Source organism: Neopsephotus bourkii, unplaced genomic scaffold, assembly GCF_033783945.1.
Source record: "Neopsephotus bourkii isolate Nb327-2 ecotype Australia unplaced genomic scaffold, CSIRO-AGI_Nbou_v1 NB_384, whole genome shotgun sequence".
NCBI classification, from domain to species: Eukaryota; Metazoa; Chordata; class Aves; order Psittaciformes; family Psittacidae; genus Neopsephotus; species Neopsephotus bourkii.
Genome location: NW_026900889.1, coordinates 681,514 through 707,423, shown reverse-complemented (window position 1 = coordinate 707,423; position 25,910 = coordinate 681,514). Strand labels below are relative to the sequence as shown.

The 25,910-nt window shown below is 55.1% G+C and overlaps 3 protein-coding genes across 6 annotated transcripts; 1 reads left to right on the top strand and 2 right to left on the bottom strand.

The window, feature by feature from the left end:
- Window positions 1–410: 410 nt before the first annotated feature.
- Window positions 411–9,017, bottom strand: ERN2 (endoplasmic reticulum to nucleus signaling 2). 3 transcript variants are annotated; one of them, XM_061349105.1, is made up of 22 exons: window positions 8,835–9,017; window positions 7,014–7,131; window positions 6,708–6,741; window positions 6,092–6,164; window positions 5,737–5,809; window positions 5,481–5,603; window positions 5,289–5,390; window positions 4,932–5,193; window positions 4,765–4,843; window positions 4,541–4,685; window positions 4,327–4,448; window positions 3,966–4,142; window positions 3,630–3,867; window positions 3,276–3,366; window positions 2,669–2,858; window positions 2,351–2,450; window positions 2,066–2,265; window positions 1,398–1,545; window positions 1,159–1,286; window positions 889–1,012; window positions 714–781; window positions 411–642 (listed from the first exon to the last, which is right to left on the bottom strand). In XM_061349105.1, the coding sequence occupies exons 1-22, from the start codon at window positions 8,949–8,951 to the stop codon at window positions 451–453; spliced, it is 2,904 nt and encodes a 967-aa protein (XP_061205089.1). In that variant the 5' UTR covers window positions 8,952–9,017; the 3' UTR covers window positions 411–450. The 3 variants fall into 3 exon arrangements, with proteins under 3 accessions (XP_061205089.1, XP_061205088.1, XP_061205090.1); XM_061349104.1 differs by having other exon boundaries at window positions 4,541–4,691; window positions 8,835–9,016; XM_061349106.1 differs by lacking the exons at window positions 6,708–6,741; window positions 8,835–9,017 and having other exon boundaries at window positions 4,541–4,691; window positions 7,014–7,274.
- A 1,614-nt stretch (window positions 9,018–10,631) lies between these two features.
- UBFD1 (ubiquitin family domain containing 1) lies at window positions 10,632–19,237 on the bottom strand. 2 transcript variants are annotated; one of them, XM_061349102.1, is made up of 7 exons: window positions 19,111–19,237; window positions 18,666–18,932; window positions 18,377–18,585; window positions 17,182–17,247; window positions 16,868–16,973; window positions 14,487–14,569; window positions 10,632–13,245 (listed from the first exon to the last, which is right to left on the bottom strand). In XM_061349102.1, the coding sequence occupies exons 1-7, from the start codon at window positions 19,133–19,135 to the stop codon at window positions 13,135–13,137; spliced, it is 867 nt and encodes a 288-aa protein (XP_061205086.1). In that variant the 5' UTR covers window positions 19,136–19,237; the 3' UTR covers window positions 10,632–13,134. The 2 variants fall into 2 exon arrangements, with proteins under 2 accessions (XP_061205086.1, XP_061205087.1); XM_061349103.1 differs by lacking the exon at window positions 14,487–14,569.
- Window positions 19,238–19,516: 279 nt separating this feature from the next.
- On the top strand, window positions 19,517–25,722 carry EARS2 (glutamyl-tRNA synthetase 2, mitochondrial). The gene is made up of 9 exons (XM_061349051.1): window positions 19,517–19,619; window positions 20,241–20,396; window positions 20,728–20,917; window positions 21,481–21,953; window positions 22,740–22,848; window positions 23,363–23,516; window positions 23,779–23,909; window positions 24,586–24,721; window positions 25,325–25,722. Exons 1-9 carry the CDS (start codon window positions 19,517–19,519, stop codon window positions 25,406–25,408), a joined length of 1,536 nt encoding a protein of 511 aa, XP_061205035.1. The 3' UTR covers window positions 25,409–25,722.
- Window positions 25,723–25,910: the final 188 nt, after the last annotated feature.

Sequence of the window (25,910 nt, the reverse complement as noted above, 5' to 3'; positions counted from 1 at the left end):
CACTCAGAGAGCCGCTCTCCCAGGCACGTGGCACGGGGTGAAGCTCCCTGATCCCCACTGCACACCCTGCTGGGACCTGGCCCCAGCCTGCCTGTGTTGCTCTGCTGGTGCCCTGCTCTGCAGCCACCCTCAGGCAAACACAACGCATTTGCTTCTTCCTTCCCGAAGCTCTGTGTCCGCCGGCAGTCACTGGATCTCTGATGTCGGTGCTTTTAGGCACGCATTTGCAAAGGTGGGTGCCCATGGGGGTCCCTCTTGGGCTCGGGAGAGCCCGGGCAGGAGCAGTGCTGCCCTGTGCTCAGCTCCTCTGGGTCATGCTGCTTGTAACCCACCTGTACACTGGGCAACCCGGTCCTGAGACCCTCACCATCCCATGGAGGGGACAGGGACACCAGAGAGCGCCTGGGCCTCTGGCTGTGGAGCCTGGCGTGGTCCCAGTGTGCATCCTGCTCACTTTGCATCGCCTGCCGGCCCCTGGCAGTAGTAGGAGTGGAAGAGGCGCTCGTGGGCGCAGCCCCTCATGGCCCCGTGTGTGTGCAGCAGCAGCCGGGGGAAGCGGGAGGTGAAGTAGTGCACAAAGGCATCGGGGACGGAGCCCAGCGCGGCGCGGACCTCGGCCGGCAGCTCGTGGTAGTGGTGCTTCTGCAGGAGGGAGTCAGTGAGCGGCGCCGGGGGCATCTGGGGAGCAGGGAGCCGGGGGGGGGGGCACGTACCTTGTTCCTCATGGCCCGCAGCAGGTCTCGCACCGAGGTCCCCTTGTAGGTGCGGAACTTCCTCAGGTCTGGGGAGAGCAGGATTGATGCTGAGCCAGGGGCTGCCCCGGAGCAGCGATGGCAGCGAGCAGCAGAGCCCACGGCACAGCCAGGGCAGCGCTGCCCCTGCACTCACCGGTCTGCAGCGGCAGGGAGATGTGCATCCTCCAGTTGGTCCTCACCACCGCCCGCGCGCCCGCTTCCAGGGCAGAGGCAATGAGGCCCTCAGCGGGCTCCTTCTCGATGCGGTCGCTGACGTCCTGCACCCAAGAGCAGGGATGGGGTGGGCACAGGGAACAGAGCTGGTGCCAAGGGGGACACAAACCCAGGGACCCCCCCACTGCATCCCACAGCAGCTCAGACGAGCACATTGACCTGAACGCACCTACATCCACTGCCCGCTCACCTGGAAGAACTGCAGCTGCTTCTCCTGACTCCAGAAGAAGGGATGCACAAGGACCACGGGGGCCGAGGGTCGGTGCTGGGGCTCAGGGCTGATCATTGCCACAATCAGGTCTCTCGCAACCAGCTTGTCTGGTAGTGAAACAACACAAGGGAGAACCAACACACCCCGAGCAGGACCCGGAGCTGCGCCCCTCAGCTCAGGGCTTTGTCATGGGGCTGTGCCCTTGGGAAGGGTCTCACCATGAGTTTCTTCCTCCAGGCAGCTCAGCTGGTAAGCGCCCGACAAGATGTTGGCCTGTCGCCGCAAGCTGTCCCCAAACGGGTGCTGTCCCCCTGACAACACGTAGTAGAAGATGCAGCCGGCTGAGAAGATGTCCACAGCACATGTCTGCAACACACAACAGGGAAGGAGATGGGATCCTCATGGCAAAAAGCAAGGAAAGCTTTCACCTCCCTGCTTCCCCATTCTTTTATGTGAACACTTGGTCACTGGCTACAGGGCTGCTGGAAAACACATCACACCAGGTCCTGATCAGGGAAGAGGCTTTCAGAGGCATAGGCAGAAGTCAGGATGGACACACCGGGTCTCACCCCGCTGTGCAAACCAAACCCACCATGGGGGTATGTGGAACATGCTGCCAACACCAGTATGTGCCCTGCCAGGGACCAGTACAGCAACCGGCTTCCAGCAGGAACAGGATTCCCTGCACTAAGCAGACAAGCAGAACGGTGACCTCCATAGCAAGCCATGGCCCAATCCAACCTCCCCATCCCAAACTTCCAAGGAGTTCATTCGGATGAGGTGCCCAGTGCTGGACACAGGGCTCAGGTGGGTCCTGGCATGGGGCACTGGTTCTCTGTGCTGGGCTGGCTCAAGGAGCACCAGCAGGGATCCATGTCTCACTGACCGGGTTCTCCTTTGGAGCCTCCTGCAGCACCTCGGGCGCGATCCAGCCCTCGGTGCCAGGGATGCCGGAGCGGAGGCTGAAGCTCTGTCGGCCCCCCTGCAGCTTCTTGCAGAGGCCGAAGTCGGAGATGACGGCTCGGATCTGCCCGTGGGGGTTTGGGACAGAGATGAGGATGTTACAGGGCTTCAGGTCACGATGGGCTGGAAGAGAGAGCGCTTGGTGTCACCCACACAAACCACTGTGTGAGAACGGGACAGGGCCGGGATGCTCCACGCCGCCTCTCACCGATGCTGAGGGAGTGGAGATGAGCCAGCCCTGACATGGTCTGGTGCAGCAGAGACACCGGGTCCAGGCCACGGCGGTCGAAGCTGGGGCTTTCCACGTACTGGAACCACACAGAGGCAGAAAGAGATGAACTGGGCCAAAGAAGCAGGGCTTGCCAGGAGATGCTGCTCGCTGGGCTGGCAGAGGTGGATGGAGACCAGCCCATGCGGAGGTCATTTGCACCCCGGCCTTGCTGCTTCCAGGCCCACCAGGCAGCACCTATTCCCCCTACAGCGAAGTGCCCGCAGCAGCAGCCCAGTGCCCTCGGCGTGCTCTCACCTCCTGCAGCGTGGCGGAGCAGAGCTCGATGGCGATGTAGTGGAACTGCTTGTCCCTCTCGGTGCAGAAGTAGCGCACGACGTGCGGGTGCTCGTCGGACTCCCGGAGCAGCCGGACCTCGCGGTCCACGAGGTGGAAGCACTCGGGCAGGAGGCGCTTCACGGCCACGTTCCGGCCCTCGAACCGTCCCCTGCGTGGGTCTGTGGCTGTGCATGGGGCTCCAGGGCCGGAGCACAGCACAGCCAGGACCATGGGGTCCTCAGCATGGGTCACCTTAGAGCGACTCCAAAGGCTTGTCACAGCCATGGGCAGGCAGGAATCCCTGCACTGTGCTGCACACAGGGGGCTTGGGTTCCTCTTGTAGGGCAATAACATCCCTTTGCTCTCTGCTGTGTTTAGTGCTGGGGAAAGGAGCTCAGAGCCAGAGGAGCCTCAATAGGGGCTGGAGCAGCAGGGAAGGAGAGGATGGGGCAGTGGTGCGAGGGTCAGACCTGCCCTGTGTACCCACCCATACGATGAGGACCACAAGAAGGGGAAGGTGGCAACTCAACCTCAAAAGTTCCCAGGGAGAAGAGGAGCAGAATGAGGGCACCCTGGAGACACCCACCTGAAGACAAAGGTTCCTCCAGCTCCATGGCCCAGCACATCCTTGGGGTTAAAGGAAACTTTCCCAACTACAACCATGTCTGGGTCTGCATCTGCAGAGGAAGAGGACAGCCATCCTTCAACCTGTGAGCACGGGTCCTGTAGGAAGCACACCAGGTCTTTAACCAGCTCGATGTTTCTTGGGCTCTACCCCTGCAATTGCTTTTGTAGCCCGTGCTTCTCCAGCAGCAGATCCTGCGTCTCCTCCCACCTCAGTGGGGCTGCAGCCCGCTCATCTCAGGGCATCTCTGCTCCTGCTTCAGGTGACATCCACAGACAAAGCCCCTCACACCCTGCCCGCTCCCACTGCACACACCTTCAGCAGCCACCGGGGCAGCGGGATCCGGGCTGGCTGTGCCGTTAGCCAGGTCCTTCTGGTGGGCTGAGGAGCCCTGCGAGTGCTGGGATGCGCTGCCCTGGCTCAGCCCCGGCTCCGCAGCGGCAGCAGCCTCCCTGGAGGCCCAGCCGGGGAGCAGCATCTCCTGCTGCTGCTGCAGGAGCTGAATCTGCTTCTCCAGCTGCTGCTGCTGCTCCACGTGCTGCCTCTGCAGCCTCTGCAACACAGACCACGGCAGCGCTCAGCGCCCAGAGCAGGGCTTGCTCAGCTCCCATCCCCTCGGGAGCAGTGGGCTCTTCCACTGCCACCACTCACCGTAAGCAGGAGGAGCAGGACCCCCCCGCCCAGCAGAGCCGTGCCCACAGCAGCCATCACCAGGTCCCATTCACTGGGATCAGGGTACACCTCCATCTGCTCCCCTGGTGCAGGATCTGATGGGAGCTGCTCCTCGCTGCGGATGGCCGGCTCCTCCACACTGCTTGGGGCCAGGAACTGCAACACACACCGGGGCTGGGCTGGCACCAGGGGACGGATGCTGAGCACTTGGGTTTGGGACCCCCTCTCTGTAGGACCCCACACTGGGGACCCAGCACCAAACCCCAGCCCTTCAGTGACCCAGCACCGGCTGAGGTTCCCCCAGTGCAGAGGTGGGACCCTGCAGAGCTTTGCCACTCACATCATCGAAGAGGGTCCTGGCAGCCGGGGCCCTGGGGATGATGGTTTCTGTCGTCTTCCGCAGGTTCTCTGGGAACGCCCGCAGCATCGTGGTGTGCACCACGGGGGGCAGCTCATGGTGCCCTGTGGTGGGAGGAGAACAGAGACAACCATCGGCTCAGGTCCCGTCCCCAGGGCACTGCAGGGACACATCCGAGCCCCATGCGGCTCCGCACCTATGAGGAGCCACTGGTTGCGGAGCGCGGTGATGCTGCCCTGCGGGTACTTGACGTCGGTGCTGGGCGTGATCTCGCACTCCCCCGACTCCCTCATGGTCACCTCCTCCGTGGTGGGGCCGTCAATCCTGGCCAGCGTGATGCCCTGCGGCTGGGACCCACAGCTCGTGGAGCACCACGCAGCCAGGCCACCGCAGCGCGAGCACACCGGTGCGGGCACTCACCACCAGCGCCACGCTGCTGTGGACCAGGGAGGTCAGGGCATAGAAGCTGGCTGCGTGCTTCCCCACGTACAGCGCTGGCCTGCAAGGCAGGGACAAGCCTCAGCCTTCCACCCATCACTGATGCAAGCACAGGCAGCGCGAATGCCACCAGCACAGGAGCCACGTACAGCAGCTGGGTCTTGGTGCTGGTGAAGTCCTTCAGGGACTGGTGGCTCCACTTGCGGACGTGGATGTCCTGTGAGTGGAAGGTGAGGTAGCGCAGGGTCTCCATGGCCAGGTTGAGGTGGGGGACGCGGCACAGGCTGTCCTGGTGCCACACGTAGATGCCGACCACGGGCGAGCCGTAGTTCTGTGCCCACAGCATCTCCCCGCTCTCCTTGTCCAGCGTCACCACCAGCCCGTCCCCGCTGGATGCGAAGTGAGCCATCTCTGGGCAGGGCAGAGGATGGGGCGATGCCGCGGTGCTGCCGGGGGACTCTGTCCCAGTTCACCCCCCAAACCCTGCCATGGCCATGGCCACTCACTGTAGTGGTGCCGCTCCTCGCAGAGCGGTGCTGAGTACTCGGAGAAGGTGGCGTTCCAGCGCAGCTCCCGTGACTTGGTGTCGTACATGGTGATGATGTACTCTGGGACACGAGCAGGGCACGAGGTCACCTCCAGCATCCCACTCCAGGCTCCAAAGGGATGGACACAGACAGGGAGCAGGGCTGGCTTACGGGTCCGGCCAATGTAGAGCAGGGGACTGGATGGACACAGACCATCCCAGGCCTCTGTTGAGAGCGTGGTCTGCTTCTCCCCTGACTTGGGGTCCACGATGACCCACGTGTCCTGCTTCTTCCCTGGCAATGAGAGCACATTTCCAAGTCTCCGCAGCCCCAGTGCCCCTCCTGACAAACCCCCCCAGGCTTCCTCCGGTCCCCCCTCCATGGATGCATCCCCGGGGTCCCCTCTCCTCCTCCTGCTCTTTCGTACCGGTGTATAGCACGCCATCCGAACTGCGGCACGGCGAGGACTGCACCAGCTCTGGGATGGTGAACGGGAGCTTCTGCGAGAACACAGAGGAGAGGATGCGGGGCCTGCCCAAGCAGCAGCATTCCCACTGTCAGGAGCAGGCTGGGAAGGATATGTCCCAGCAAACCCCCTCCTCCTCCTCCCCTGCCCTCATGGCTCAGGATGGAACAGTGGAGAGGGACGAATCCCAGTTGATACCTCCCTGGTGACAGGGACAAGCTGGACCAATAGCTCCGTGCTTGCCCCATCAAGCTCTGCCTGGTCTGCAGCCGCCGGGGTGGCAGGGAGGATGCAGGCAGCCCCCAGCCCCACTCACCATCAAGCCTTCCTTGTTCTTCCCTCCCAGGATGTACAGGCTGCCGTCATTGGGGTCTGGGAGGAACGCTGGTCTGGAAAGGAGGGAGCGGGTGAGATGTGAGCATCCTGGGCACAGGCCAAGGGCTGAAGCGGAGCTGCACTAAAGACCCCCCCCGGTGCTTTGCTCCCGGGTGCTCACTGCGGGGCTTGGCCTTTCCTGGAACCTCCAGAGCTGGATTTGGGAGATGAGCTCTGGCTGTGGGTCAGCTCCGTAACCCCATACGGCTGCCCTGCGCCTACCGGCCCTGCTGGCTGCGTGCCCTGCTCCCTGCAATCCCACCGTGCCCCTGCTCTTCCAGGGGGGTTTTCCTCTATTTCCCTCCTCCTCTTTCACTTGTGGTGGTGCTGAGGGCTCCTGGCTGTAAAACGCTGCAGCTCAGCAGCGGGGAGCAGCTACTGCTCATGGGTGTGCACAAAGGGCTAACACCAAGGGTAGGTTAAGGCGATGCCATGGCATGGGCTGGGAGGTTCATCTCCCCGGGGTTCCCTTCCCTGCTGTGAACCGCAGGCTCCTCGTTGTGCACCAAAACAGGTTCCAGCACAGCCGGCGCCAGTGCCCGGGGTTTGACACTCACTCTGCCACATAGACCGGCACCTGCAGAATGGGATCTGGAAGAGAGGGAAAGCAGATGTCAGCAGCCTCTCCCTGCTGGGTGCAGCGCCGCGGTGTTTGCTGAGTGCTGCCTGTTTGCACTGCAGACCCGGAACCAGCACCCCTGGCTCATGCTCTGCTCCAGCACTGCTGAGCCTTGAGCTGGAGCCGGCAGCATCCCTGGGATGGAGGAACCCCAGAGAGCCAGGCCGGGGCTGCACCCCCAAACCCAGCTAGAGCCGAGCCCCAGGAGCTGGGTGTGAGCAAGAACCCCCCGGGCATCACTCACCATCCTTGAGGGTCCACTTGATGTCCCCTGTGCTCTTACTCACTGCGTGGAGGTTTCCATCCAGAGTGGATATGAAGAGCAGCGTCTCTGGGACAGTCACAGCACCGCCCTTGAGGCACTGCGGGCAGGAACATGGTCCTTAGGGAGCAGCAGGGCCAGGACAAGCTCCCATCACCCAGCACCTCACAGCCCTTTGCCTTCCTCTCCCCTGGATCCAGCTTTGCTGCCGGTGGGAATGAGCCGCAGCACGGCTGCTCCCTGCCATGGCTCCTGGCGCCTTCCCACCCGCGGCACAAACAGCCCAGCTACCGGCTCCTGCCAGAACCAAACGAGTTGGGTGACTTTTGATGCCAGCAATGCAGCCAGCGCTGCCCCGGGCCCTCGGAGCCCGGGTGTCGCTGCCCTGACGTGGCGGAGGTCACTGCGAACACACCGGGAAGCGGAGCTGCTGCTCCCCAGCCCGGCAGCCGCACAGCGAGCGCCAGCTCAGCCGCAGCGCACACACCCCATGGGCAAACAGGGATCCGCAAACAGCACCGGACCCGAACGGCTCCAGGCAGAGGCAGGGCTGGAGCCGCCGTCCCGGGTGCCAGCGCGGCACCAGGCAGAACAGAGCGAGGAACCTGCTGCACCCTCGTGTCTGGCACAGCCCCTGTGCTGCCTCTGACCCGCTCTGGACCCAGCCAGGCCACCAGGCAGGCACTGGCTGATGGTCTGTGCCCACCCTGCGCCCCATCAGCACCAGCTCCCTCCCAATGCTCCTCACAGCAACCCCTCTGTGCCAAGACCAACTCTTCCCTTTGCCCCTCTTCTTGCTCGTTTTAGAGAGAGGTCAGAGCAAGTGTCCCAGCCCTTGCTTTGCCCAGAGGACACGGTGGGGCTGGCAGAGGAGGACAACTGCTCCCAGCACCGCTCCTCCAGCACCGTGTGGCCACGCAGGATGGAACCAGGACAGCAAACACAGAGCTCTTGTCGTGTGGCCACTGCATGAGGGAAATAGAACAGAGCCCAGCGCTCTGCGCTCACCAGCTCCACTTCTCCCTCCCCTGATGCTTTGCAGTTCCTTCCATGCCTTCTGCAACTACAGCTCTACGGTGTCAGGGCACTCAAACCAAGCAGCTCCCCCACAGCACCACGGGCAGAACAGGGAGCACCAGGAGGAGGACTGGGAGCACCAGGAGGAGGACTGGGAGCACCAGGAGCTGCCACCCTCCCCTCTGCTCCCAGCCCCGCTGCCCCAGCAGCCCAGGAGCGCGGCTGCTGTTCCCATGGGATGTTCCCAGGACCCCTGCTTCCCGAGGCTCCCACCACGTCACTCTGGAGCCTGCAGCGATGCTGGAGCTCAGCCACGGGCTTGGGGCACATTCGCTCCCCCAGTGACGGAAAGCGGCAGTGAGGCACAACCAGGAACACGGCCCCTTTGCCACGGCAGCGCTGCCAACACCCCCGGCCCGCAGCAGCTCTGCGGGCAGGAGCAGGCAGGGACGGGCCCCGGCTCCGCTCAGCGCAGCCAGACCCGGCGCTGGAATCGCTTCTATGGTCGCAGGACAGCATCTGCGGGCGCCGGGTCCCGCACACTCCTGCCAACACCATAAACGCGGCCACGGGACCCCGCAGAGCCCGCGGCCCCTGCGCCCTCGGGGTGCTGGACCCCGCGCGTTCCCGCACCCGCACCCCGGGGCTCACGCACACGGGGCTGATCCCGCTGGGCGCGGACCCCGTCCCGACGGCGCCGCTGCCCTCGCTGCCACCCCGGCGGACACGGACGCGCTCGCCGCGGTCCCCCCGTTCCCGATCCCGAGCACCCGCCCCTCGCGGTACCTGCGCCGGGAGCAGCAGCAGCAGCAGCGGCAGCAGCGGCAGCGGCAGCGGGAGCCCGCGGGGCAGCGGCGCGGCGGGGCCGCCCATGGCCCGCTCGTACCGGACATCCCGGGGCATCGGCGCGCAGGGCCGGGCCGGGCCGCGCTTATCGCTGCGTCGTGAGTCAGCGGGGCCGGGGCGGGACCAGGACGCGGCTTCCTGCCCTCCCCCGGTCCCCCCCGCACCGGCTCCGGCCGCCCTGGCCGGGTGCGCGGGGCTCTGCCCGGACCCCGTGCCGTGACATCCAGGTTCAGCTGACGGGAGAGTGGGGCTGGGAGCAGAGCCCTGCCCCGACCGCTGGAGCTGAAGGGATCTTCCTCTGCCGTGGAGCCAGGCTGAGAGAGCTGGGCTGGTTCAGAGAAGGCTCCTGGAGGGGAGACCTTAGGGCAGCTCCAGTGCCTAAAGGGGCTGCAGGAAACCTGGAGAGGGGCTTGGGACAAGGGCCTGTAGGGACAGGCCAAGGGGAATGGCTTGAACCTGCCCGAGGGGAGACTGAGCTGAGCCCTTAGGCAGAAGTGTTGTTGAAGCAAACAGAGCAATACTTAATTATCAAACTTTAATCCATAAGACTGACCTTAGAGCATAAACCAGCAGGACAACCTGGCAAGGTTACACTTAGGAAAATGCACCAGTGCAAGTCTAAGACTAAATATTTGTCATCTCCCTCCCCTGAAATAGGCAACAGATTATTTAACGATACCATCAGACATGGCACATGTTCCACTTTAATAAACCTGCAGGGGACACAAATACCTAAGGCTTTTAACATAAAACCAAAGACTGAATTGCTTCGAGTCCAGGTAAGACAGAGTGAACTTCCAGGGGCCAAGGAGAGAGAGGCCTTGGCTAGAAGGGAAGATGGTCACAGGCTTCAGACAAGACTTGCTACAGGCCTCCTGGCCCTCCCCTTCCTCCCTTGTGATGACAGTAATGAACACAAGATGCTGAGGACCTGATCCTAACATGTGGGGAAAGGTAAGGGACAAAACTGGGAATGGGAACTGCTCCATTGGAAAAAAGAAGTTACAGAGGGAGAAACAAGCAACAAAAGAAGGAATTTTGGGAAGAGGCCTCACTGCGGGAGCACCTGGGACTAACCCCAGCACCACACACATCACCATGAGCAGGTCACTTCTCTTCAGCCCTTGGAGCATGGGGAAGCCACATTCACGGCTGTGGGCAGCCTGATGCTGTGTGTGATCACTACGGCTGCTTTATGTGAACAGGTTCATAGCGGGTTCTTTGAATCCACATCACTTTCTCTCCCATCACTGTGAGCTCCTTCTTCCAGTTACACACTGCTCAAACAGTGCTATTAATGGGAATTAATCATTGACTTTAATCTTACACTTGATATGATGAACTTGTGAGTAACACAAGATTTACCTGCAAGATACAGTGCCCGCTCAACCCAAGCGAGGTTTAGTGACACGCTGCAGCACTCCCAACACAAAACTATACCAGGAACTGTTTATGCTTGGGATGCACAGAGAGGGGAATACTGGAACTCATGGCGCTGGACATGGAGAAAGGCCAGGGATACACCCAGGTGAGCAGCAGCGCTCATGCGGGGAGCTCTGGGACATGGCAGGACTCCTCCTGGATACACCAGAAGATACAGAGCTCCCATGGTTCTGAAAGGGAAAGAATCCTAGAGGTGGGGCTGCTAAGTTCAGTTGGAATATTTATCTCAAAGAACTCCCAAGAAACCGACTAGATCGAGCCAAAAAACACCAGGTAAAGCATTTTATATAAGTATCATTTTCCTGTATTTTAATTCAAACTTTGCACATAGAACAAAAGAGTGAAACAATTTCATTTTTCAAATCAAAACCAACGTAAAAAGAAGCACCTGAACAGAATTACATTTAGTTTATAGTATTCTCCATGTTTGAACCTGCTTTGTAACCAATGGGCTTTATACTCAGTTCCCTTTGAGATGAGCAGCTGTACCTGCATGGGATGCAGAGGAATTGTGCCCTTGGGGCAGGAGCAGACAGGAATGTGGCAGTTGCCCTGTGCCTGTGGTGCCCTCGCAGCAATGCATCAGGTACCTGCCCTCCTGCAGCACCAGAGCATGCTCACCCTGGTCACTGCAGCGGGCACAGACACCGGAGCTCTGGGCAGGAGCTGGAACCAAGACACATGCCCTGCTCCAGAGCACACAGCGAGAGCATAGGGAAGGAAAACGGAGCATGAGCAGATGTACAGACAGGTCCAGGCAAGCCAGGTAGCAAGTGGGAGCTGATGGTCACAGAACCAACAAGATGGTGAGTGCAAAGGTGACCCCAAGTGACAGGAAAAGCTGATGGCACCGTTGTCTTTATGCTGCAGTGCATATGCTCTCCACCAGGTCCTGGAGTTTAAATAGTGCCTGAACAGCAGGACTGGCAATGAATCAGAAGCGTGACAGCAGCGTCCAGTGTGCAATGTTCTCTCCCATCCGGTCACTCCAGCTCCACTGCCCACTCCAAGCTGCTCTGGGAACCTGGCGGGAATTGCTCCCATCTCAGTGCACGTAGGGCAGGACACGCTGCTGCTGGCTTGTGTACAGAAAGCAAACACCTCAAGCTACAAGAGTGACAAGCACATCACCGGTTTACAGGCAGGATACAAAACACCTCTAAGATTTGTATTGCATGGGTGGTCTGACTGAAAATACAAAACAAAAGCTGCTTACGTTGCTATCAAGAGCTTACAAGGAAATACAGAATCATAACACATACCATAAAGTGAATGCTTCTCCCAGACTCTCAAATAAAACAAAACAAATACTCATTTGGGAATCTGCACCTGCTGAGTTTCAACTGGGCTGCTTCAGGGAAAGAGAAAACAAGACATGGAGCACACCAAGACCAGCTATTCCCAACAGGCCTCTCCATGGGTTCACAGAGTGTTGAGCTACTTGCACTGAGCACTGTCAAGTCTAGTGTTAAACAGCTACCTGCCTGATGCAGGTTAAACATGGAGCCAGGCGGATTGAGCCTGACTGCCCAGCACTATCTGCGAAGGGTCTGCACCTTTGCAGGACTGAAAGGTCCATCAGAAACCTGAGATAATGGCACGTGGCTGGCTGAGAGGACAGGCAGAACTTCACAGGCCAAAGATGGGAGCACTGCTTCAGACAGGATGAGAGGCAAGAGCTTCCTGTAAACTTGAGCAGAGAAAAACTGAAAGGTGATTTCAACTTCAAGCTATAGCTGCTGGACAGATATTCTGAAGTGGGCAGGATTCACTGAATAACATTGCTATACATTTTCATATCCAGGACACAAAAGACTACAGCAGTGATAGAGGGTTTAAACCAGCATCTGAGCATCTCTCCTCCCCATCAGGGCAGGGAGGTCTCTTTGGTTCTCTCCCTCCCAAGGCTGGTGTTGCTGCTCCATGTGCTCACCCAGCAGCACGATGCAGCTCAGGAGGGTTTGTCAGCCACACGGGTGAGTGTCACTGCAACTGCTGCAGAAGAACTCTAGAAGACAGCATGCAGGGTCAGGGAAATGCTCCAATACCATCGCACTGGGGGCAGGACAGGAGCAGCGAGGTGCAGGGGGGGAGAGGAACAACTAACATGGCATGAAAGGGAGCGGGAAGCAGCACAGTGGTGTTCATCTGCCCCAAACATGCTACATGGAGTGCCAACCCAGAGCTTCTGGTATGGAACATAGCAGTGAGGGAGGGAAGGAAGCAGGGCATCTTTGGGTTAAAATAATAATGAAAACATTAGTTTTGCTACCAAAGAGTCAAACCTGAAACCAAAGGGCCGCAGAATATGGCTTTACTGAGCATCAGTTTGCATACTGCTTAAAGTTTATTCTTAAAAAAAAACAGCTTCTGAAAGTCACAACCAAGTCACAAAATCAAATTTAACTGAAAGACTATGAAAATAGCTGGTTTTGTTCAAACCATGTAAAAAATCCTCCATAATGCATCGTCATATTTTCTTTTCAAAACTAAACTGGAAGATCAACTCTCAGCAGATTTTTATTATTACACATGATACTTTGTGAATTAAGATTTATTGATTTCCATTGTATTTGCTTTAAATATGTTGAAGCTGACTGCAGAAAAGGGTTGGTGAAATTTTTAAGTTAAAAGTAAACTAATGGTGAAAGGACATCACCTCTGGCTTCCCTCAATGCCTCGTTTATCAGGGTTTATTAACAAGTTCCAGGACTGTCACATCCAGGGATGTCGGAGGCCTCTCCCAGCAGTGTCCTTTGCTTTGTGTCATTTTCCTGTGCCAGAGGTGAGCGTGCTTTCAAAAATACTGCCACTTGCCCAGCACCGTGTCTTTGATTGCATCAACATATTGAGTGGGTACCCAATAGACCCAGTAGTAAGACGCTTCTGTTGGGCCCAGCTGAAATGCCTGTGAAGTTAAAAATGACAACGTTTACAAACAGGAAACAAACAGCTCGTAGCAGGGGGGCAGGTACAGCCTGACCACTATAGACTCAGCAGTGTCTGCTGCTTCAAACACTCGGTGCACGCTCCTGGTACATGGAAAGCAACTCAAAAAGCTTCCTCAGAGAAATGAGAACGGCAAAGTAGCAGATAAAGTGAGGAGCTCCTTCCTTTTGTGATACCACAGCAGCAACAAAAGCTCTTGGCCAGTTTCAAGAACATGAGGAAATTATTCTGGAAGACAGAATCTGAAGCATAGCTCCAAAGAACTGACTGGAATGCACAGAGCTGAGAAGCCAAACAAGAACTAAAGACAATGACCATGTTCCCATAGTCATAAGATTGCATGGAATTTTACATTCAGACATAATGTCCTGTTCTCAACCTATGTCAGTGTTTATAGCTGAGGAGCACCACGGCAGCCAATAGCCTCTACCCTTGTGTTAGGGTAAGAGTGTATTGTAGCATACTCGAGGACATTTTCTTACATGGGTGATCAAAACCCCAGTATTTGGACAAAGCCTACACCAGCACCCTCCTGCAGACAATGATTTTAAAGGTACAACATCTCCCACTTCTTCTAAAGAAGGAAAAAGACTTGTATAAAGGAACTTACTTCAGCATTAAAAGTTATTACTGTACTTTGGAAAGCAAGAGCTCAATAAAACCCCATAGATTAAAAGAGACAAAAATTCAGAGGAATTAGCAGAGGTGTCTTCTTAAATGTGCTCCTCTTCTAGGCCCTGAACCAGATTCTCAGAAAAATCACATATGGGAAAAATGCAGGGCATGAAAACCCTATTTGTTTGTTTACCCTCCAGCAAGGCTGTTGTCTATGTGAATGTGCCATTTATGTGACTACAACAGAAACCAGAAATAGACTAGAAACAGGGAAACACCACTAAGAAATCAGGAGCTATATTGTGAGCATTCTTCTGCTAACACTGTTGCCAGACAGAAGATATGAGACAATGCTCAAGCACTTCATGTTTGTGTGAAACCAGCCCAGATCCACACAGCAGCAGATAACCACCATGCCACCCAAAATATTTACACTGACAGCACACCATGTCCACATTCCCACCTTCACACCACATGAGGCTGCTATCACTATCCACCTCCAACTTGCTCTCTCTTAAAAGCCCTGCTTCGTGTATTTGCATGAAGTAATTAGACTGGATATATTAAAGGAGAGACATTACTTACCATCATGTGATAATCCTCATGTCCTTCAATAGGCTCACTCACCACATTTTTAATGGACCCCATGGGTAACTTTTCTGTTCTCTCTACATTAAAATTGATCAAAGTATTATTTCTGACATAGGATGCAGTAGTAGTTCAAATTAATTCCAAATACCACCTCCATTACCTCCAAAAGCTCCTCATGTCAGCAGTCTCCTCTGAGTGAACTTTGGCTACCTGCTGCTGAGAAGCCTGCTGTCCACATCACCACATACCCCCCCAGGAATCCAATTGTGGACCCCACAGTTCCTTACATTTTAGGTCTCTGCATCACACTAGGCTCTTCAATGTACCTGATTCGAGCCTAAACTGAGTGATGGGGACACCCTGGCTTTATTTAATGCTTCCCCATAAGGAACTCCACTTGGACTATCAGGATTACTCACCATAATAAAGGCTGGTCCAGGTGTAAGGATATCCAGGACCCATTACCAAGGGCAGCTCTAAGCTCTACAGGTAGGTACTAAGCTCTACTGCAATGACAAGCCTGGAAACTAAATGAAGACAGGCTAAAGAGCCCTTTGAAAGCCTCCTCCTGGTTTTACCCTGAGGCACTGTTCAACTGTTACTATAGAAGCACAGGGAAGGAAATATGAGTAAATAGGGAAAGCAACAAAAAGAGAAATTGAAGAAAAAGATGCCTACAATTATGTGACAGAGTAATGTCACCCAGAGGTAGGCAATAAGGAATGATAAAGAACATGGTTCGTGGCAGACTCCTCTCAGTTGTGTCCTCATTTCTATGACTTACTCCAAGACCCATCCCTTCAGTTCCAGCTTTCAGTGTTCACCTATAATTACTGAGCTGACCCTCATCTACCCCACTCAGACTCACAATGTTCATTCACTGAGGAAAATCTTTGCATTCACTTAGCATCCCACAAATCAACTGCTCCCCACAGTACCTCAGCAACAGACAGATCGCTGTTATCAACACCTCTGACACAGAGCAACCGAGAAACATCTGCCTCTACCAAACTCCGACTGCACAAACCCTGCACAAAGTGAAGCACAGAGAGGCTGCACGGAGGAAGAATCAATTTCGACTTTCCAGGACTAGCAAGTGACAAACGGTGTTAACACCCAGTTGGTTTATTCTAGCCCTTATGTGCTGGCGCCTGACATGCATTTCTCGGCGCAGGAAGGAGCTTTCCCAACAACAGCCAGCAATTACAGCCATTCCCTAGAGGAAGCAAGCTGCTGCTAATTTGGGGAAGTAGGGAAACAGGTTACATGAAAGGGAGATGACTACAACAAGAATCAGATTTCACAGCTTAAGAAACTCTGCTCTGGAACACTTCAGAAACACTCAACTTGAAACTCACCTAAAAGGTGAAGGAAATTACCTCAATGCTAGCATGTGTCCAGGACACAGTATCAGTGTGCAGTAAGCATCTGCCTGCACAACCTTTGGAGGCCAAAAAAAAAGCAAGCCCCACAAGTCTCACTCCACCACTTAGCCCAGGAGGAAAATCACTGCAGCTGCTACCAAGGGAGGTTTTAAAGCCACCAAAGTCTTCACAATCAAGTTTGTCCTAGAGAGGAAAGGTCAAAACCTCCCAGGATTTCTGCTTACTCTGGAAATAATGTAGCAGCTGCAGGTACCATCCGAAGCTACTGTTACCACGCAACAAGGTTACTTTACTGGCACAGTGAGCAAGCACTTCTCTTCCTCTTGCTCATCACCCTGCTGTTGCCCATCCTGGTCAAACTGCAGGAGCAGAGCTTCCCTTCGAGGCAAGGGCTATGCGAGACATCCTCAGCCACGCATGTTAGCGCCACAGCACGTTCAGCTCCTCTTGGCACTGCTCAAGACAGTAAACTGATTCCTCAGCACAGCAGCACAGGCCAGGGTCTCTGCACTTGTGCATCACTGAAACAAGACACCCAGCTAATTTTGGTTGGAAGGACAGATAATGACAGAGATGCCAGCACTCCGAGTTTAATCCCAGTTCTAAGATTCCCTTTCGAGCCTTAGCCAAGTCATTGAGCCTCTGTGGTATGCTGGCACCAAACCAATGTTTAAGAAGTGCTTTTGAGAGAGGCCAGAAATGCCAAATATTGTAATGTACGTTTGCAGCTATGAACAGCAGATTGGAGCAGTCCTCCACTGGCACAACTGAGCTCAGGGTTTTCCAAGAACACCAGTAAAATACCAAGTAATAGTCAATGATCTGGGCAAATGGCATCTGAAGAGCAAGCAAAATGTAATGTTCAAGTACTGCAATGCCAGCATTATTCTCTAAGCACACTTTAGTCACAGCAGGAGCTATTTCAAGGTCACACAATTTGCTTCTAGTCCCATTACCCACTATTCATCTCAGGGCTTTAGAGTTGCTTACCTTTTGTACCAATCCATAGCTGGTCTTGCTCAAGTTTAAAGGTCAATCTGACTTTCCCTCCAGACTTGTTGTACATGCCAGACAATGGCACTGTTGGCAGGCGCTCCTACAGAGAGGGAACACAGTAAGGGAAGGTGAAGAACTTGAACAGAAAAAGCTACATTCCCTTCACTTCTTAAGCACCAGGATGATCCACCTATTCCAGTTTTCTGCTAAGATAATGAAGAACCATTGGGCCAGCAAAGACAGGTCTCAAACCACAATAAAAGCCTCTTTTCTGATCATGACAATGTCTCAAGTACTTACTTACTTACCTGAACACCTTTAACAGAAGGCATCACATCATCAGGTTTGCCTTTATCCAATACTTTTCTGTGTTGCTGCAACATAAAAGCAGAAGTTGGAATTTACAGAAACACAACAGAGCTTCCAGCTGCCCTGCTTGACTGTACTCCCCCAGCACTAAGAGCCAGTTATGGACTATTCACAGTCACTTATCACACAAGAAATGGTTCATTTTCAGAGTTAACTGAGCACTTTCTAGGACAGTCTAAAGAAATTCTACAAATGAACAGAACCCCAAAATAAAGCAAAGGAACATCCCTTCTACAATATATGTATTCCAATATATCTATCTAGAAAAAATTAATATCAGACATGCTGAATCACATAGTTGGCATTTAGCAGGACAGTCTTAACAGTCAAGAGTTACATCCAGTGAATGGCAGAACCGGTGTGACAGTGCAACATAGTGCAACATAGAGCAACATACTGCAACAAACCAGAACAGATTAGAGCAGTTGTAACTAAGAAAACCATGCTCAGAGCTTGTAAATTGCCGAGTACCTTTAAGCAATAATAGAGTGAACGTGAACTATGCTGAACTACAGAAAAACAAAAGCACGTTTCATTGTTCAAGGAAGCCCTACCTAAGCTTTAACCACGTTTATTCTGAGGCAGGGTAATGACTCGAGCTGAGAACCTTTCCCAGCCCCACAACGGCAGCCCTGCACCAGAGTGAGCTCCCTGCATGGCTCTGCACCTCCTGCTCAGAGGCAGCACTTCAAGGCACGAGAGAAGCATTGAACATCCACGTTCCCTTCAGTGCTGGGGCAGGTGAAGGAGCTGCTCTCTTGGTGTTTGTTTTCAAGGCAGATTTTGGTAATCAAACTGTTTCATGACAATAAAAATTAGTTCGTTTTTAAGCAGAATTCATCCAGACTGCGTCTGACTTAACACCCACAAAACACTTCTATTATTTACCATTTCTTATCTGAAATGCTGAGCCTGGCACCAGCACAACCAGCGCAGAGCTCTGCTAGCCTAAACATTCCTCTGTTGATAGAACTCCTCGGCCTTGAGCCCTCCCATCACTTAGCAATGAGAAACAAACCCCAGCCTGCTCTGGGAAGGAAAAGGACCCATAGGTGACCACAAAAGAACCGCGAGAAGCCCACAGATATTCCCCCCAGCCCCCACCCCGCTAGCAATCAGTGAGACATTAATAACCTTTTGTCTGCAAAGTGGCTCCTTTTTGTTCTCTTCAGCTTTGACCTCCTGTTGAGCAGCCTCTTTAGGTGTATTCACAGCCAAAACGTCGTTGATGGTGGAGCCAACCACCATGATCTTGGCTCCGTTTGTTACTTTGATTTCCCGCAACGTTTTCTCCTCCGGTAGAAGTCCCTTGAACATAACTTTCTGCATGGCAGGGGGGAGGCCTAAGGGGCAAGCACAGCGGTTACGACCCGGCCGAAGGCAGCGGCAGGGGGAGGCGCGGGCAGCGGCGGCCCCGACAGACCTGTGAGCGAGTGGATCTTCTGCTTGAGCTCGGCGCCCGTGCTGTCCAGCGCGAACCTCACGTCGTACTTGTTCTTGTTCCAGATCACCTTCAGCTCCACCAGCTCCCGCCCGCCCTCCCCTTCGCCGCCGTTGCTGACAGACGCCTGCGGGGGATCCCGCCGCTCCTCGCCCTGCGGAGACGACCCCGCGGCCGGCGAGGAGCCCTCTCCGCCGCAGCCCAGCGGCAGCTCCGGCGCCTCCACCTCCATGCCCGACTCCTCGGCACCTGGGGGCGAGCGGACAGGAAGAGCGCGGCCAGCGAGGAACTGCCCCGGCCCAACCGACCGCGTCCGACCGCGTCCGACCGCGTCCAACCGCAGCGCGCCAGAGCCCGGCCCCGCCCTCCCGGCCCCTCCCGGCCCCTCCCCGCGCCGCCGCCCGCCACCGGTACCGCGAGCTCCTACCATCGGCGGCGGCGGCGGCGGCCATGATGATTGTGTACAATGTGCCGCGGGGCACGCCGGGAAACGCCGCCGCGGCCTCAAGAGCGTCACCGGCTGCCGTAGCCCGGCTCCTCCTGCCCTGCTCTACCCTGCCCTGCTCTGCCCGCTGACCGGTGCGGGCCCCGCAGGCCAGGCCGCTCCCCGGAGCCGCCGCACGGGAGCACGGGAACAAGGGCAGGGCCGTGCCGGGCTCCCCCCGGGTTTTCCCGGGCTCGTCCCGAGGCTCCGGTGTCGGTGCCGGCGGGAGGAGCAGGAGGGTGGTGGCGCCTTTAAGGAAAGCTCCGCTCCCCGGGCTACGGCGGGCGCTGTGATTGGCTGGAGCACCGGGCGGAAGTAGCGCCCGCGGCCACGTGGGCTCCGAGGCGGGATGGCGCGGGCGCTGCGGGGCGCCGCGGGGCCGGTGCGGGGACTCGGCTCCGGGCCGGGCGGGGAGCGGGGCCCGCGGGTGCGGTTCGGGCCTAGCCCCACAGGTAACCGCTGGGCCAGCGCCCTCGGGGGCTCCGCTTCGGGCGGGAGCGGAAAACGTGAATTCGGACTCTTGAGCATGTGCGGGGCTCTGAGGTACCCGCGGGGTCCCCGCTCAGTGCGGCCACTTCTTGTCAAGCACTGCGAAAATGGGTGTCCAAGCCCCGCTGATGAGAGCCTGCAGGGACAGGCCAAGGGGAATGGCTTGAACCTGCCCGAGGGGAGACTGAGCTGAGCTCTTAGGCAGAAGCTCTTCCCTGTGAGGGTGCTGAGGCGCTGGCACAGGGTGCCCAGAGAAGCTGTGGCTGCCCCATCCCTGGCAGTGCTCAAGGCCAGGTTGGACACAGGGGCTTGGAGCAAGCTGCTCCAGTGGAAGGGGTCCCTGACCATGGCGGGGCTGGGACAGGAGGAGCTTTAACCAGGCTGGGGTTCTGTGATAACAGTGCTGTCCAGGTCACTTCGGTAAGAGCTTGGGAAGCTCTTGTTCCATACCAAGGGCTTACAAGGGCCATGCAGCTCAGCTCCCAGCCCAGCCACTGAGCAGTTTCCATTGCATATAGCATTTACTCTTCCAGCCCTGTTGGGCCTCAGTTCTGACTCTCTGGTCTGGTTCCCCGTGGTTACAGGTTTTCTGCATTTGGGTGGCCTTCGAACCGCTTTGTACAATTACATTTTTGCCAAAAAGCACCAAGGGACCTTTATTTTGAGAGTGGAGGATACGGATCAAAACCGAGTGGTGCCTGGAGCTGCAGAAGGAATAGAAGACATGCTGGATTGGGCAGGTACTCACAGCTTTCATTGTTTGCTTACTGAGAGCTTCTTAGCGTTTAACAGTACTTACACTGAGTATTTTGTGCAGTAGAAGCTGTGCAGCCTTTCAGACAATGAGTTCAATGCAATCTAATTATTGTTATCTAGTTCTTCTGGGCATCTGGGAAGTCCCACTGGGAGCGTGTTGTGGAGCAGAAATAACTGCCCTGGCTTGGTTGCTTTTATTTTGTTTGCGAGATCCAAATCTGTGCAAGTGTTGGAACGTGACAAAGGTGCCCAAGAGATGCGATGGAAAGGGCTGATGTTGGAGCTGACAGACCTCCCTTTGTACTGGTGTTTCAGGTATTCCCCCTGATGAGAGTCCTCGCCGCGGCGGCTCCTTCGGCCCTTATCAGCAGTCACGCAGGCTGGAGCTGTACCGGAGTGCCAGCGCTGAGCTGCTGGAGCGGGGCGCAGCCTATCGCTGCTTCTGCACCCCGCAGCGCCTGGACCTGCTGAAGAAGGAGGCTCTGCGCAGCCAGCAGACCCCGCGGTAGGACCCCCCTCTGCTGGGCCCTCCCCTCTGGGCTGCACCCTTGCAGAAACTTAGCCAGTGAGGTCCTCATCTCACTGCCCACAGTATCTGAAGGGGGCCACAAGGATGCCAGCGAGGGACCTTCGTCAGGGACTGTAGCGATAGGACAAGGGGTGATGGGTTCAAACTGAAACAGGGGAAGTTCAGGTTGGATGTAAGGAAGAAGTTCTTTACTGTGGGGGTGCTGAGGCGCTGGCACAGGGTGCCCAGAGAAGTGGTAAATTCTCCATCCCTGGCAGTGTTCGAGGCCAGGCTGGACTGAGCCTTGTGCAACATGGTCTAGTGTGAGGCATCCCTGCCCATGGCAAGGGATTGGAAGTAGAAGGTCCTTTTGAACCCAATGCATTCTATGATTAACCCTTAGAGGCTGAAGGGAATGACATCGAGATGAGGTGGTTTGTCTGGACACAGTGTGCAGGTTGCAGCTAAAATCCCAGGGTCAGTTTAGAGTTTTGGCCGTGTAAAATGGCTGCTGGGGTTGGTCTGTCTTGAGCTGAGACCTTTGTCCTCCCTTCTCCAAGGTACGACAACCGGTGTCGGCACCTGACGCCCACCGAAGTGGCTCAGAAGCTATCGCAGGGCCTCGACTGGGTGGTGCGCTTCCGGCTGGAGAAGGGAGTGGAGCCCTTTCAGGACCTGGTCTATGGCTGGACCAAGCACGAAGTGGCTGAGGTGGAGGGTGACCCGGTGATCCTCAAAGGGGACGGCTTCCCCACCTACCACCTGGCGAACGTGGTGGATGATCATCACATGGGCATCAGCCACGTCCTGCGCGGAACTGAGTGGCTGACTTCAACATCCAAACACCTCCTCCTCTACAGAGCTTTTGGCTGGGATCCCCCTCAGTTCGGTCACCTCCCGCTGCTTCTGAACAAGTATGGGGGCAAACTGTCCAAAAGGCAAGGGGACATATTCCTGGAGCGCTTTGCTCGGGATGGCTACTTGCCAGAGGCTCTGCTGGACATCATAACCAACTGTGGCTCGGGATTCCCAGGTAGTGACAACAGGGCACTTGCAAGGGTGCTTTGTGATGCTGCCTCTGGGGACAGGGTGAGGTTTGTTTTAATAGCTGAGAACTTTGACAGTGTTGGAAGGTTTCAGCCTGAAATCCCTGAAATGCCACCAGGGCTCGGCAGAGCTCCTGTGAAAGGCTGGCTGCTGTGCTGGAGCAGTGGGAATCTTTCTGCCTCTGTGCAGCCATTTAAATCTAGTCTGATCCATAATGAGCTCCCAGCTGGGACAATTCATCTCGAGGTCAAGAAACTGCCTGTGAAACTGTTTAACAACTGCAGTGTTGTGTGTAAGGTCTGTCACACTTCTTGTTTAACCTGAAAGACCACGAGGAGTTGAGTCAGTGTCTGCTTTTGTTGCTCTTGTTGTGTAGGATCACATTAACTTGTGTTTCGGGAGCTCTGCTTGGGAATCAAATCTTTCTTGGGCAGCAAAGCCTCTTGGCTGAGAGTTGCTTCTTTTTGGCTGACTGATACAGGGGCTGTTCCACCAAGGAAGGTAACAGAGCCAAGCAGAGTGTCCCAGTTTCCAGTTCCTCGCCAGTAGTTGGCAGAGCCTGCTTTTGGGAAGAGGGCAGCTTCTCATATGTGCTACCAGTTCCCTCCTGCTTGCCATGGTGCATCCTGCTTGCTGCTAGCACTGCGTAAGGGGCTGTCCTGTGCTGCTTCCTGCTGGGCTGTGCTGCTGCCCCAGCCCAGCAATGACAAGCAGTGCTGCTGCTTCTCAAGAAAATGGAGTCGAATCATTCCCTTGTGGGGTTCTTTTGCAGCGAACCAGATGGGGAGGACCTTGGAAGAGCTGATTGCACAGTTTGAAGTAGACAGAATTACCACCCATTCTGCCCTCCTGGATCTGGAAAAGCTCCCGGAATTCAACAGGTATAAATACCAGTGGTAACTTTAAACGTGAGAATGGTATGCCAGTGGGAGTTTATTCCTAGCACTTGGCTCTGCCTGGAGATTTTATTGGGTTAAGCATGGTCTCTGTGCAGCAGCTTTTTGGCTGTGCTACAGTGAAGTAAATATTCCTGCTTGCACTGTTCCCACCTTCTCTCCCATCCTGTGCTTGGACACTGGGGTCAGGAACACTGTGAGCACCTCGGCAGAGGGTAAGTGTAGTTAGGGGGATGCAAGGTCTTCAGTCCAGTTTCAAAATAGCATCTAAGAAGAGGCAACTTCTGCAAGTACACTTGTGTGCTACAAGGATGTTCTGCTGCTGAGAATTACCACATCTTTCATTCACTGTGGCGCATGAGAGCTAAATGCTGTGTTGTAGATTTGGTTTAATGCTGCTTTTCTAACAGTTCTACAGGTTTGCTAAGTAAATGTGAGGTTGGGATGGTGAGATTCCGTCTAACCCAAAGCAGTCCAAAACCATTTTTCTTTGTTGCAGGATTCACCTTGCCCGTCACACAGAGAACGAGGGGCTGCGACAGAAGCTGATCAAAGAGCTGCAGTTGCTGGTGGAACAGGTCTATGGGGATCAGCAAGTAGATCAAGAGGTTCTAGAAAAGGACTATGTGGAGCGAGTCCTCCTGCTGAGAAAGGTACGAGCAGCGGTAGCACCGTGTCACTGCTCTGGGAGCTGAGGCTTTGTGCCATTCCTGGATGAGACTCAGCTGAGTCCCGCTTTGATCTGAGCTCTGAAGCCGTGCAGCTTGCAGATGGCTGTCCCTGCAGTGCTGGTGTTGGTGGCACACTCACTGCCAGCACCCCACTTCTCTTTAACTGGTTCTGAGGTTCAGACTGAAGAGGTTTGCTTCCCCACAGCTTAACCCTGACCTTGACAGCTTTGCTTTCTTTCTCCAGGGCCACATAAGCTTCCTGAAGAATCTGGTGTCCAGTGATTATTCTTACCTATGGATCAGGCCCTCGGTGTCCCGAGAGCAGCTACAAACTATGTCTGGGGAAGCAGATGAAATAGGAAAACTGGTCTTAGAGTAAGTGTGTCTTCCCCGCTCTGTGCACAGCCACCTGCCTGCCCCAGAGCATTGCTCTTGGCTGCTGTATTGATGTGGGACATACTCACTGTTCTTATTTGATTTGCTCTACTTTGGGATGTGCAGACAGTCCTTCTGGGCCAGTGGGTTCGGGGGGGGTTTGCCAGTCTCTTTCACTGCTGCCCCATGTCCCTCTGCTACTCCACACTCTGCAGCTAGGCGGGTGGTGTGTCAGTCACCTTTCCAGTTCAGATCTCACATCTGGCCTAAAATGAGCCCTGAAAGCCAGTTTTGGGAGGTGATGGAGGTGGCACTATCTGCAAAGTGGGCTGTTATTTCCAGCTCTCTGTAAAGCTGGTTGCCCTTAGTCCTTTGTCACAGCAAAGTGGTAACTGAATCTGTGTGATGGTAATTGAAATGTCAGAATATGTGCTATCCTGGAGGGACAGTAGTTCTGCTGCCTGCAGCAGAGTAGTATCAGTGATGGCTTCTGCATCTCTGAAAATCAGGTTATTAAAGAAGAAATCAGAATTGCTGCTTTTCCTGCAGTTTTCCAGGTCCTTGGCATAATTCTGTGATTTAAGCTTGGTGCTTGCTTTGCTGAACCAGTCACTTCTGGGTTGGAATCCTGTGGGTTGTGTGTCCCTAATCTGTGAGGACATCTTCTCTCCTAAAGGCTCATGACAAGGCAGGCGGCTGTTTTGACCATGGAGGAGTTGAACAAAGACCTGAGAAGCCTCCACCAGCAAACCAAGGAGACAAAGTACAGCAGTGTGATGCAGCTCCTTCGCTTGGCTCTCAGTGGGCAGCAGGTAAAACATGCACACTCTGAGAGTGTGACATTCTTGTTTTCTTTATCAGCTATCTTCTCTCTGATTGCAAGATACTGGTATCTGACATCTCACAACAACTGACAGCAGTTCCTGTTACAAGGAAGTGCACTGATAAACAGTTCTGGAAGAAAGACATGTTCTGAAAGTCTCAACAAGGCAGAAGTTGTCCAAGCATGAATGTGCTGGTCTCAGATCTGAAGTCAGAGAAGCTGCTGGACCGGCTGTAGGGGGTGGTGGCAGGGTTGTAGGTGTTGGGCAAAAGTGGAATTTTATGTGCAACCTGCTTGGACATAGATCAACCCAAGGTTTACTGAAGTTCTTCAGAGCCCAGCCCTGGCTGATGCTCTGGCATCAGTCCTGCTGGGTCACTTCAACCACTCTTTCTTAGTATTTTACTTCAGGAGTGAAAAAAACCCCAAAGCCTTGTTTTGAGCTTAGTAATAAACCTCCACCCTTGGTCTAACAGCGGTCTGATAGCTCATCACTTTTATCGCTTTCATCGTGGTGATGCATAAGCACGTGCTGAAAAGTGTAAGTTTCCATCTGTGCAGTGATGTGCAATGACTTCTCCTGTGTTTGCAGCATGGGCCGAGCGTTGCTGAGATGATGGTGACTTTGGGACCCAAAGAAGTGTGTGGACGGATACACAAAGCCCTGTCCAGCTGATGCCAGATCTGAGCTCCAGGAATGACCTGGCAGGCAGCCCATGGACTCTGATGGTGTAGGCAGTGCCCGTCGGTGTCCCAGACTTGTAGTTCTTGGTCTCAACGTGATGATCTTTAATCAGACGAGCTGAGCTTTAGACCAGGCAGGTGTCATCGTGGTGTGTCCAGGTCTGTATGTATCTGCACTAAGCATAAGCCACTTTGTCTGAGAGAGGAACCAAATACAGATTGAGGTCCATCCTCCTGCTGTCACCTCATGCAAATAGCCTGGTTTGCAGGCTGGGAGAACAAGATGTTTATCACTGGTTAAATTCAGGCCACATGGACAGAAATAAGTGCTTTTTCTGACATGGGCACAGTTCATCTTGAGCGATCAGACTGTTTGGAGAGGCCCTTGCAATCAGGGCACCTACAGCTATGACTGCACACGTCCCCACAGATACTCTGGGGAGGGTATTTATAGGTATATATAAAGCAGCCCCAGGCTGCTCGGAGAGAGGAAC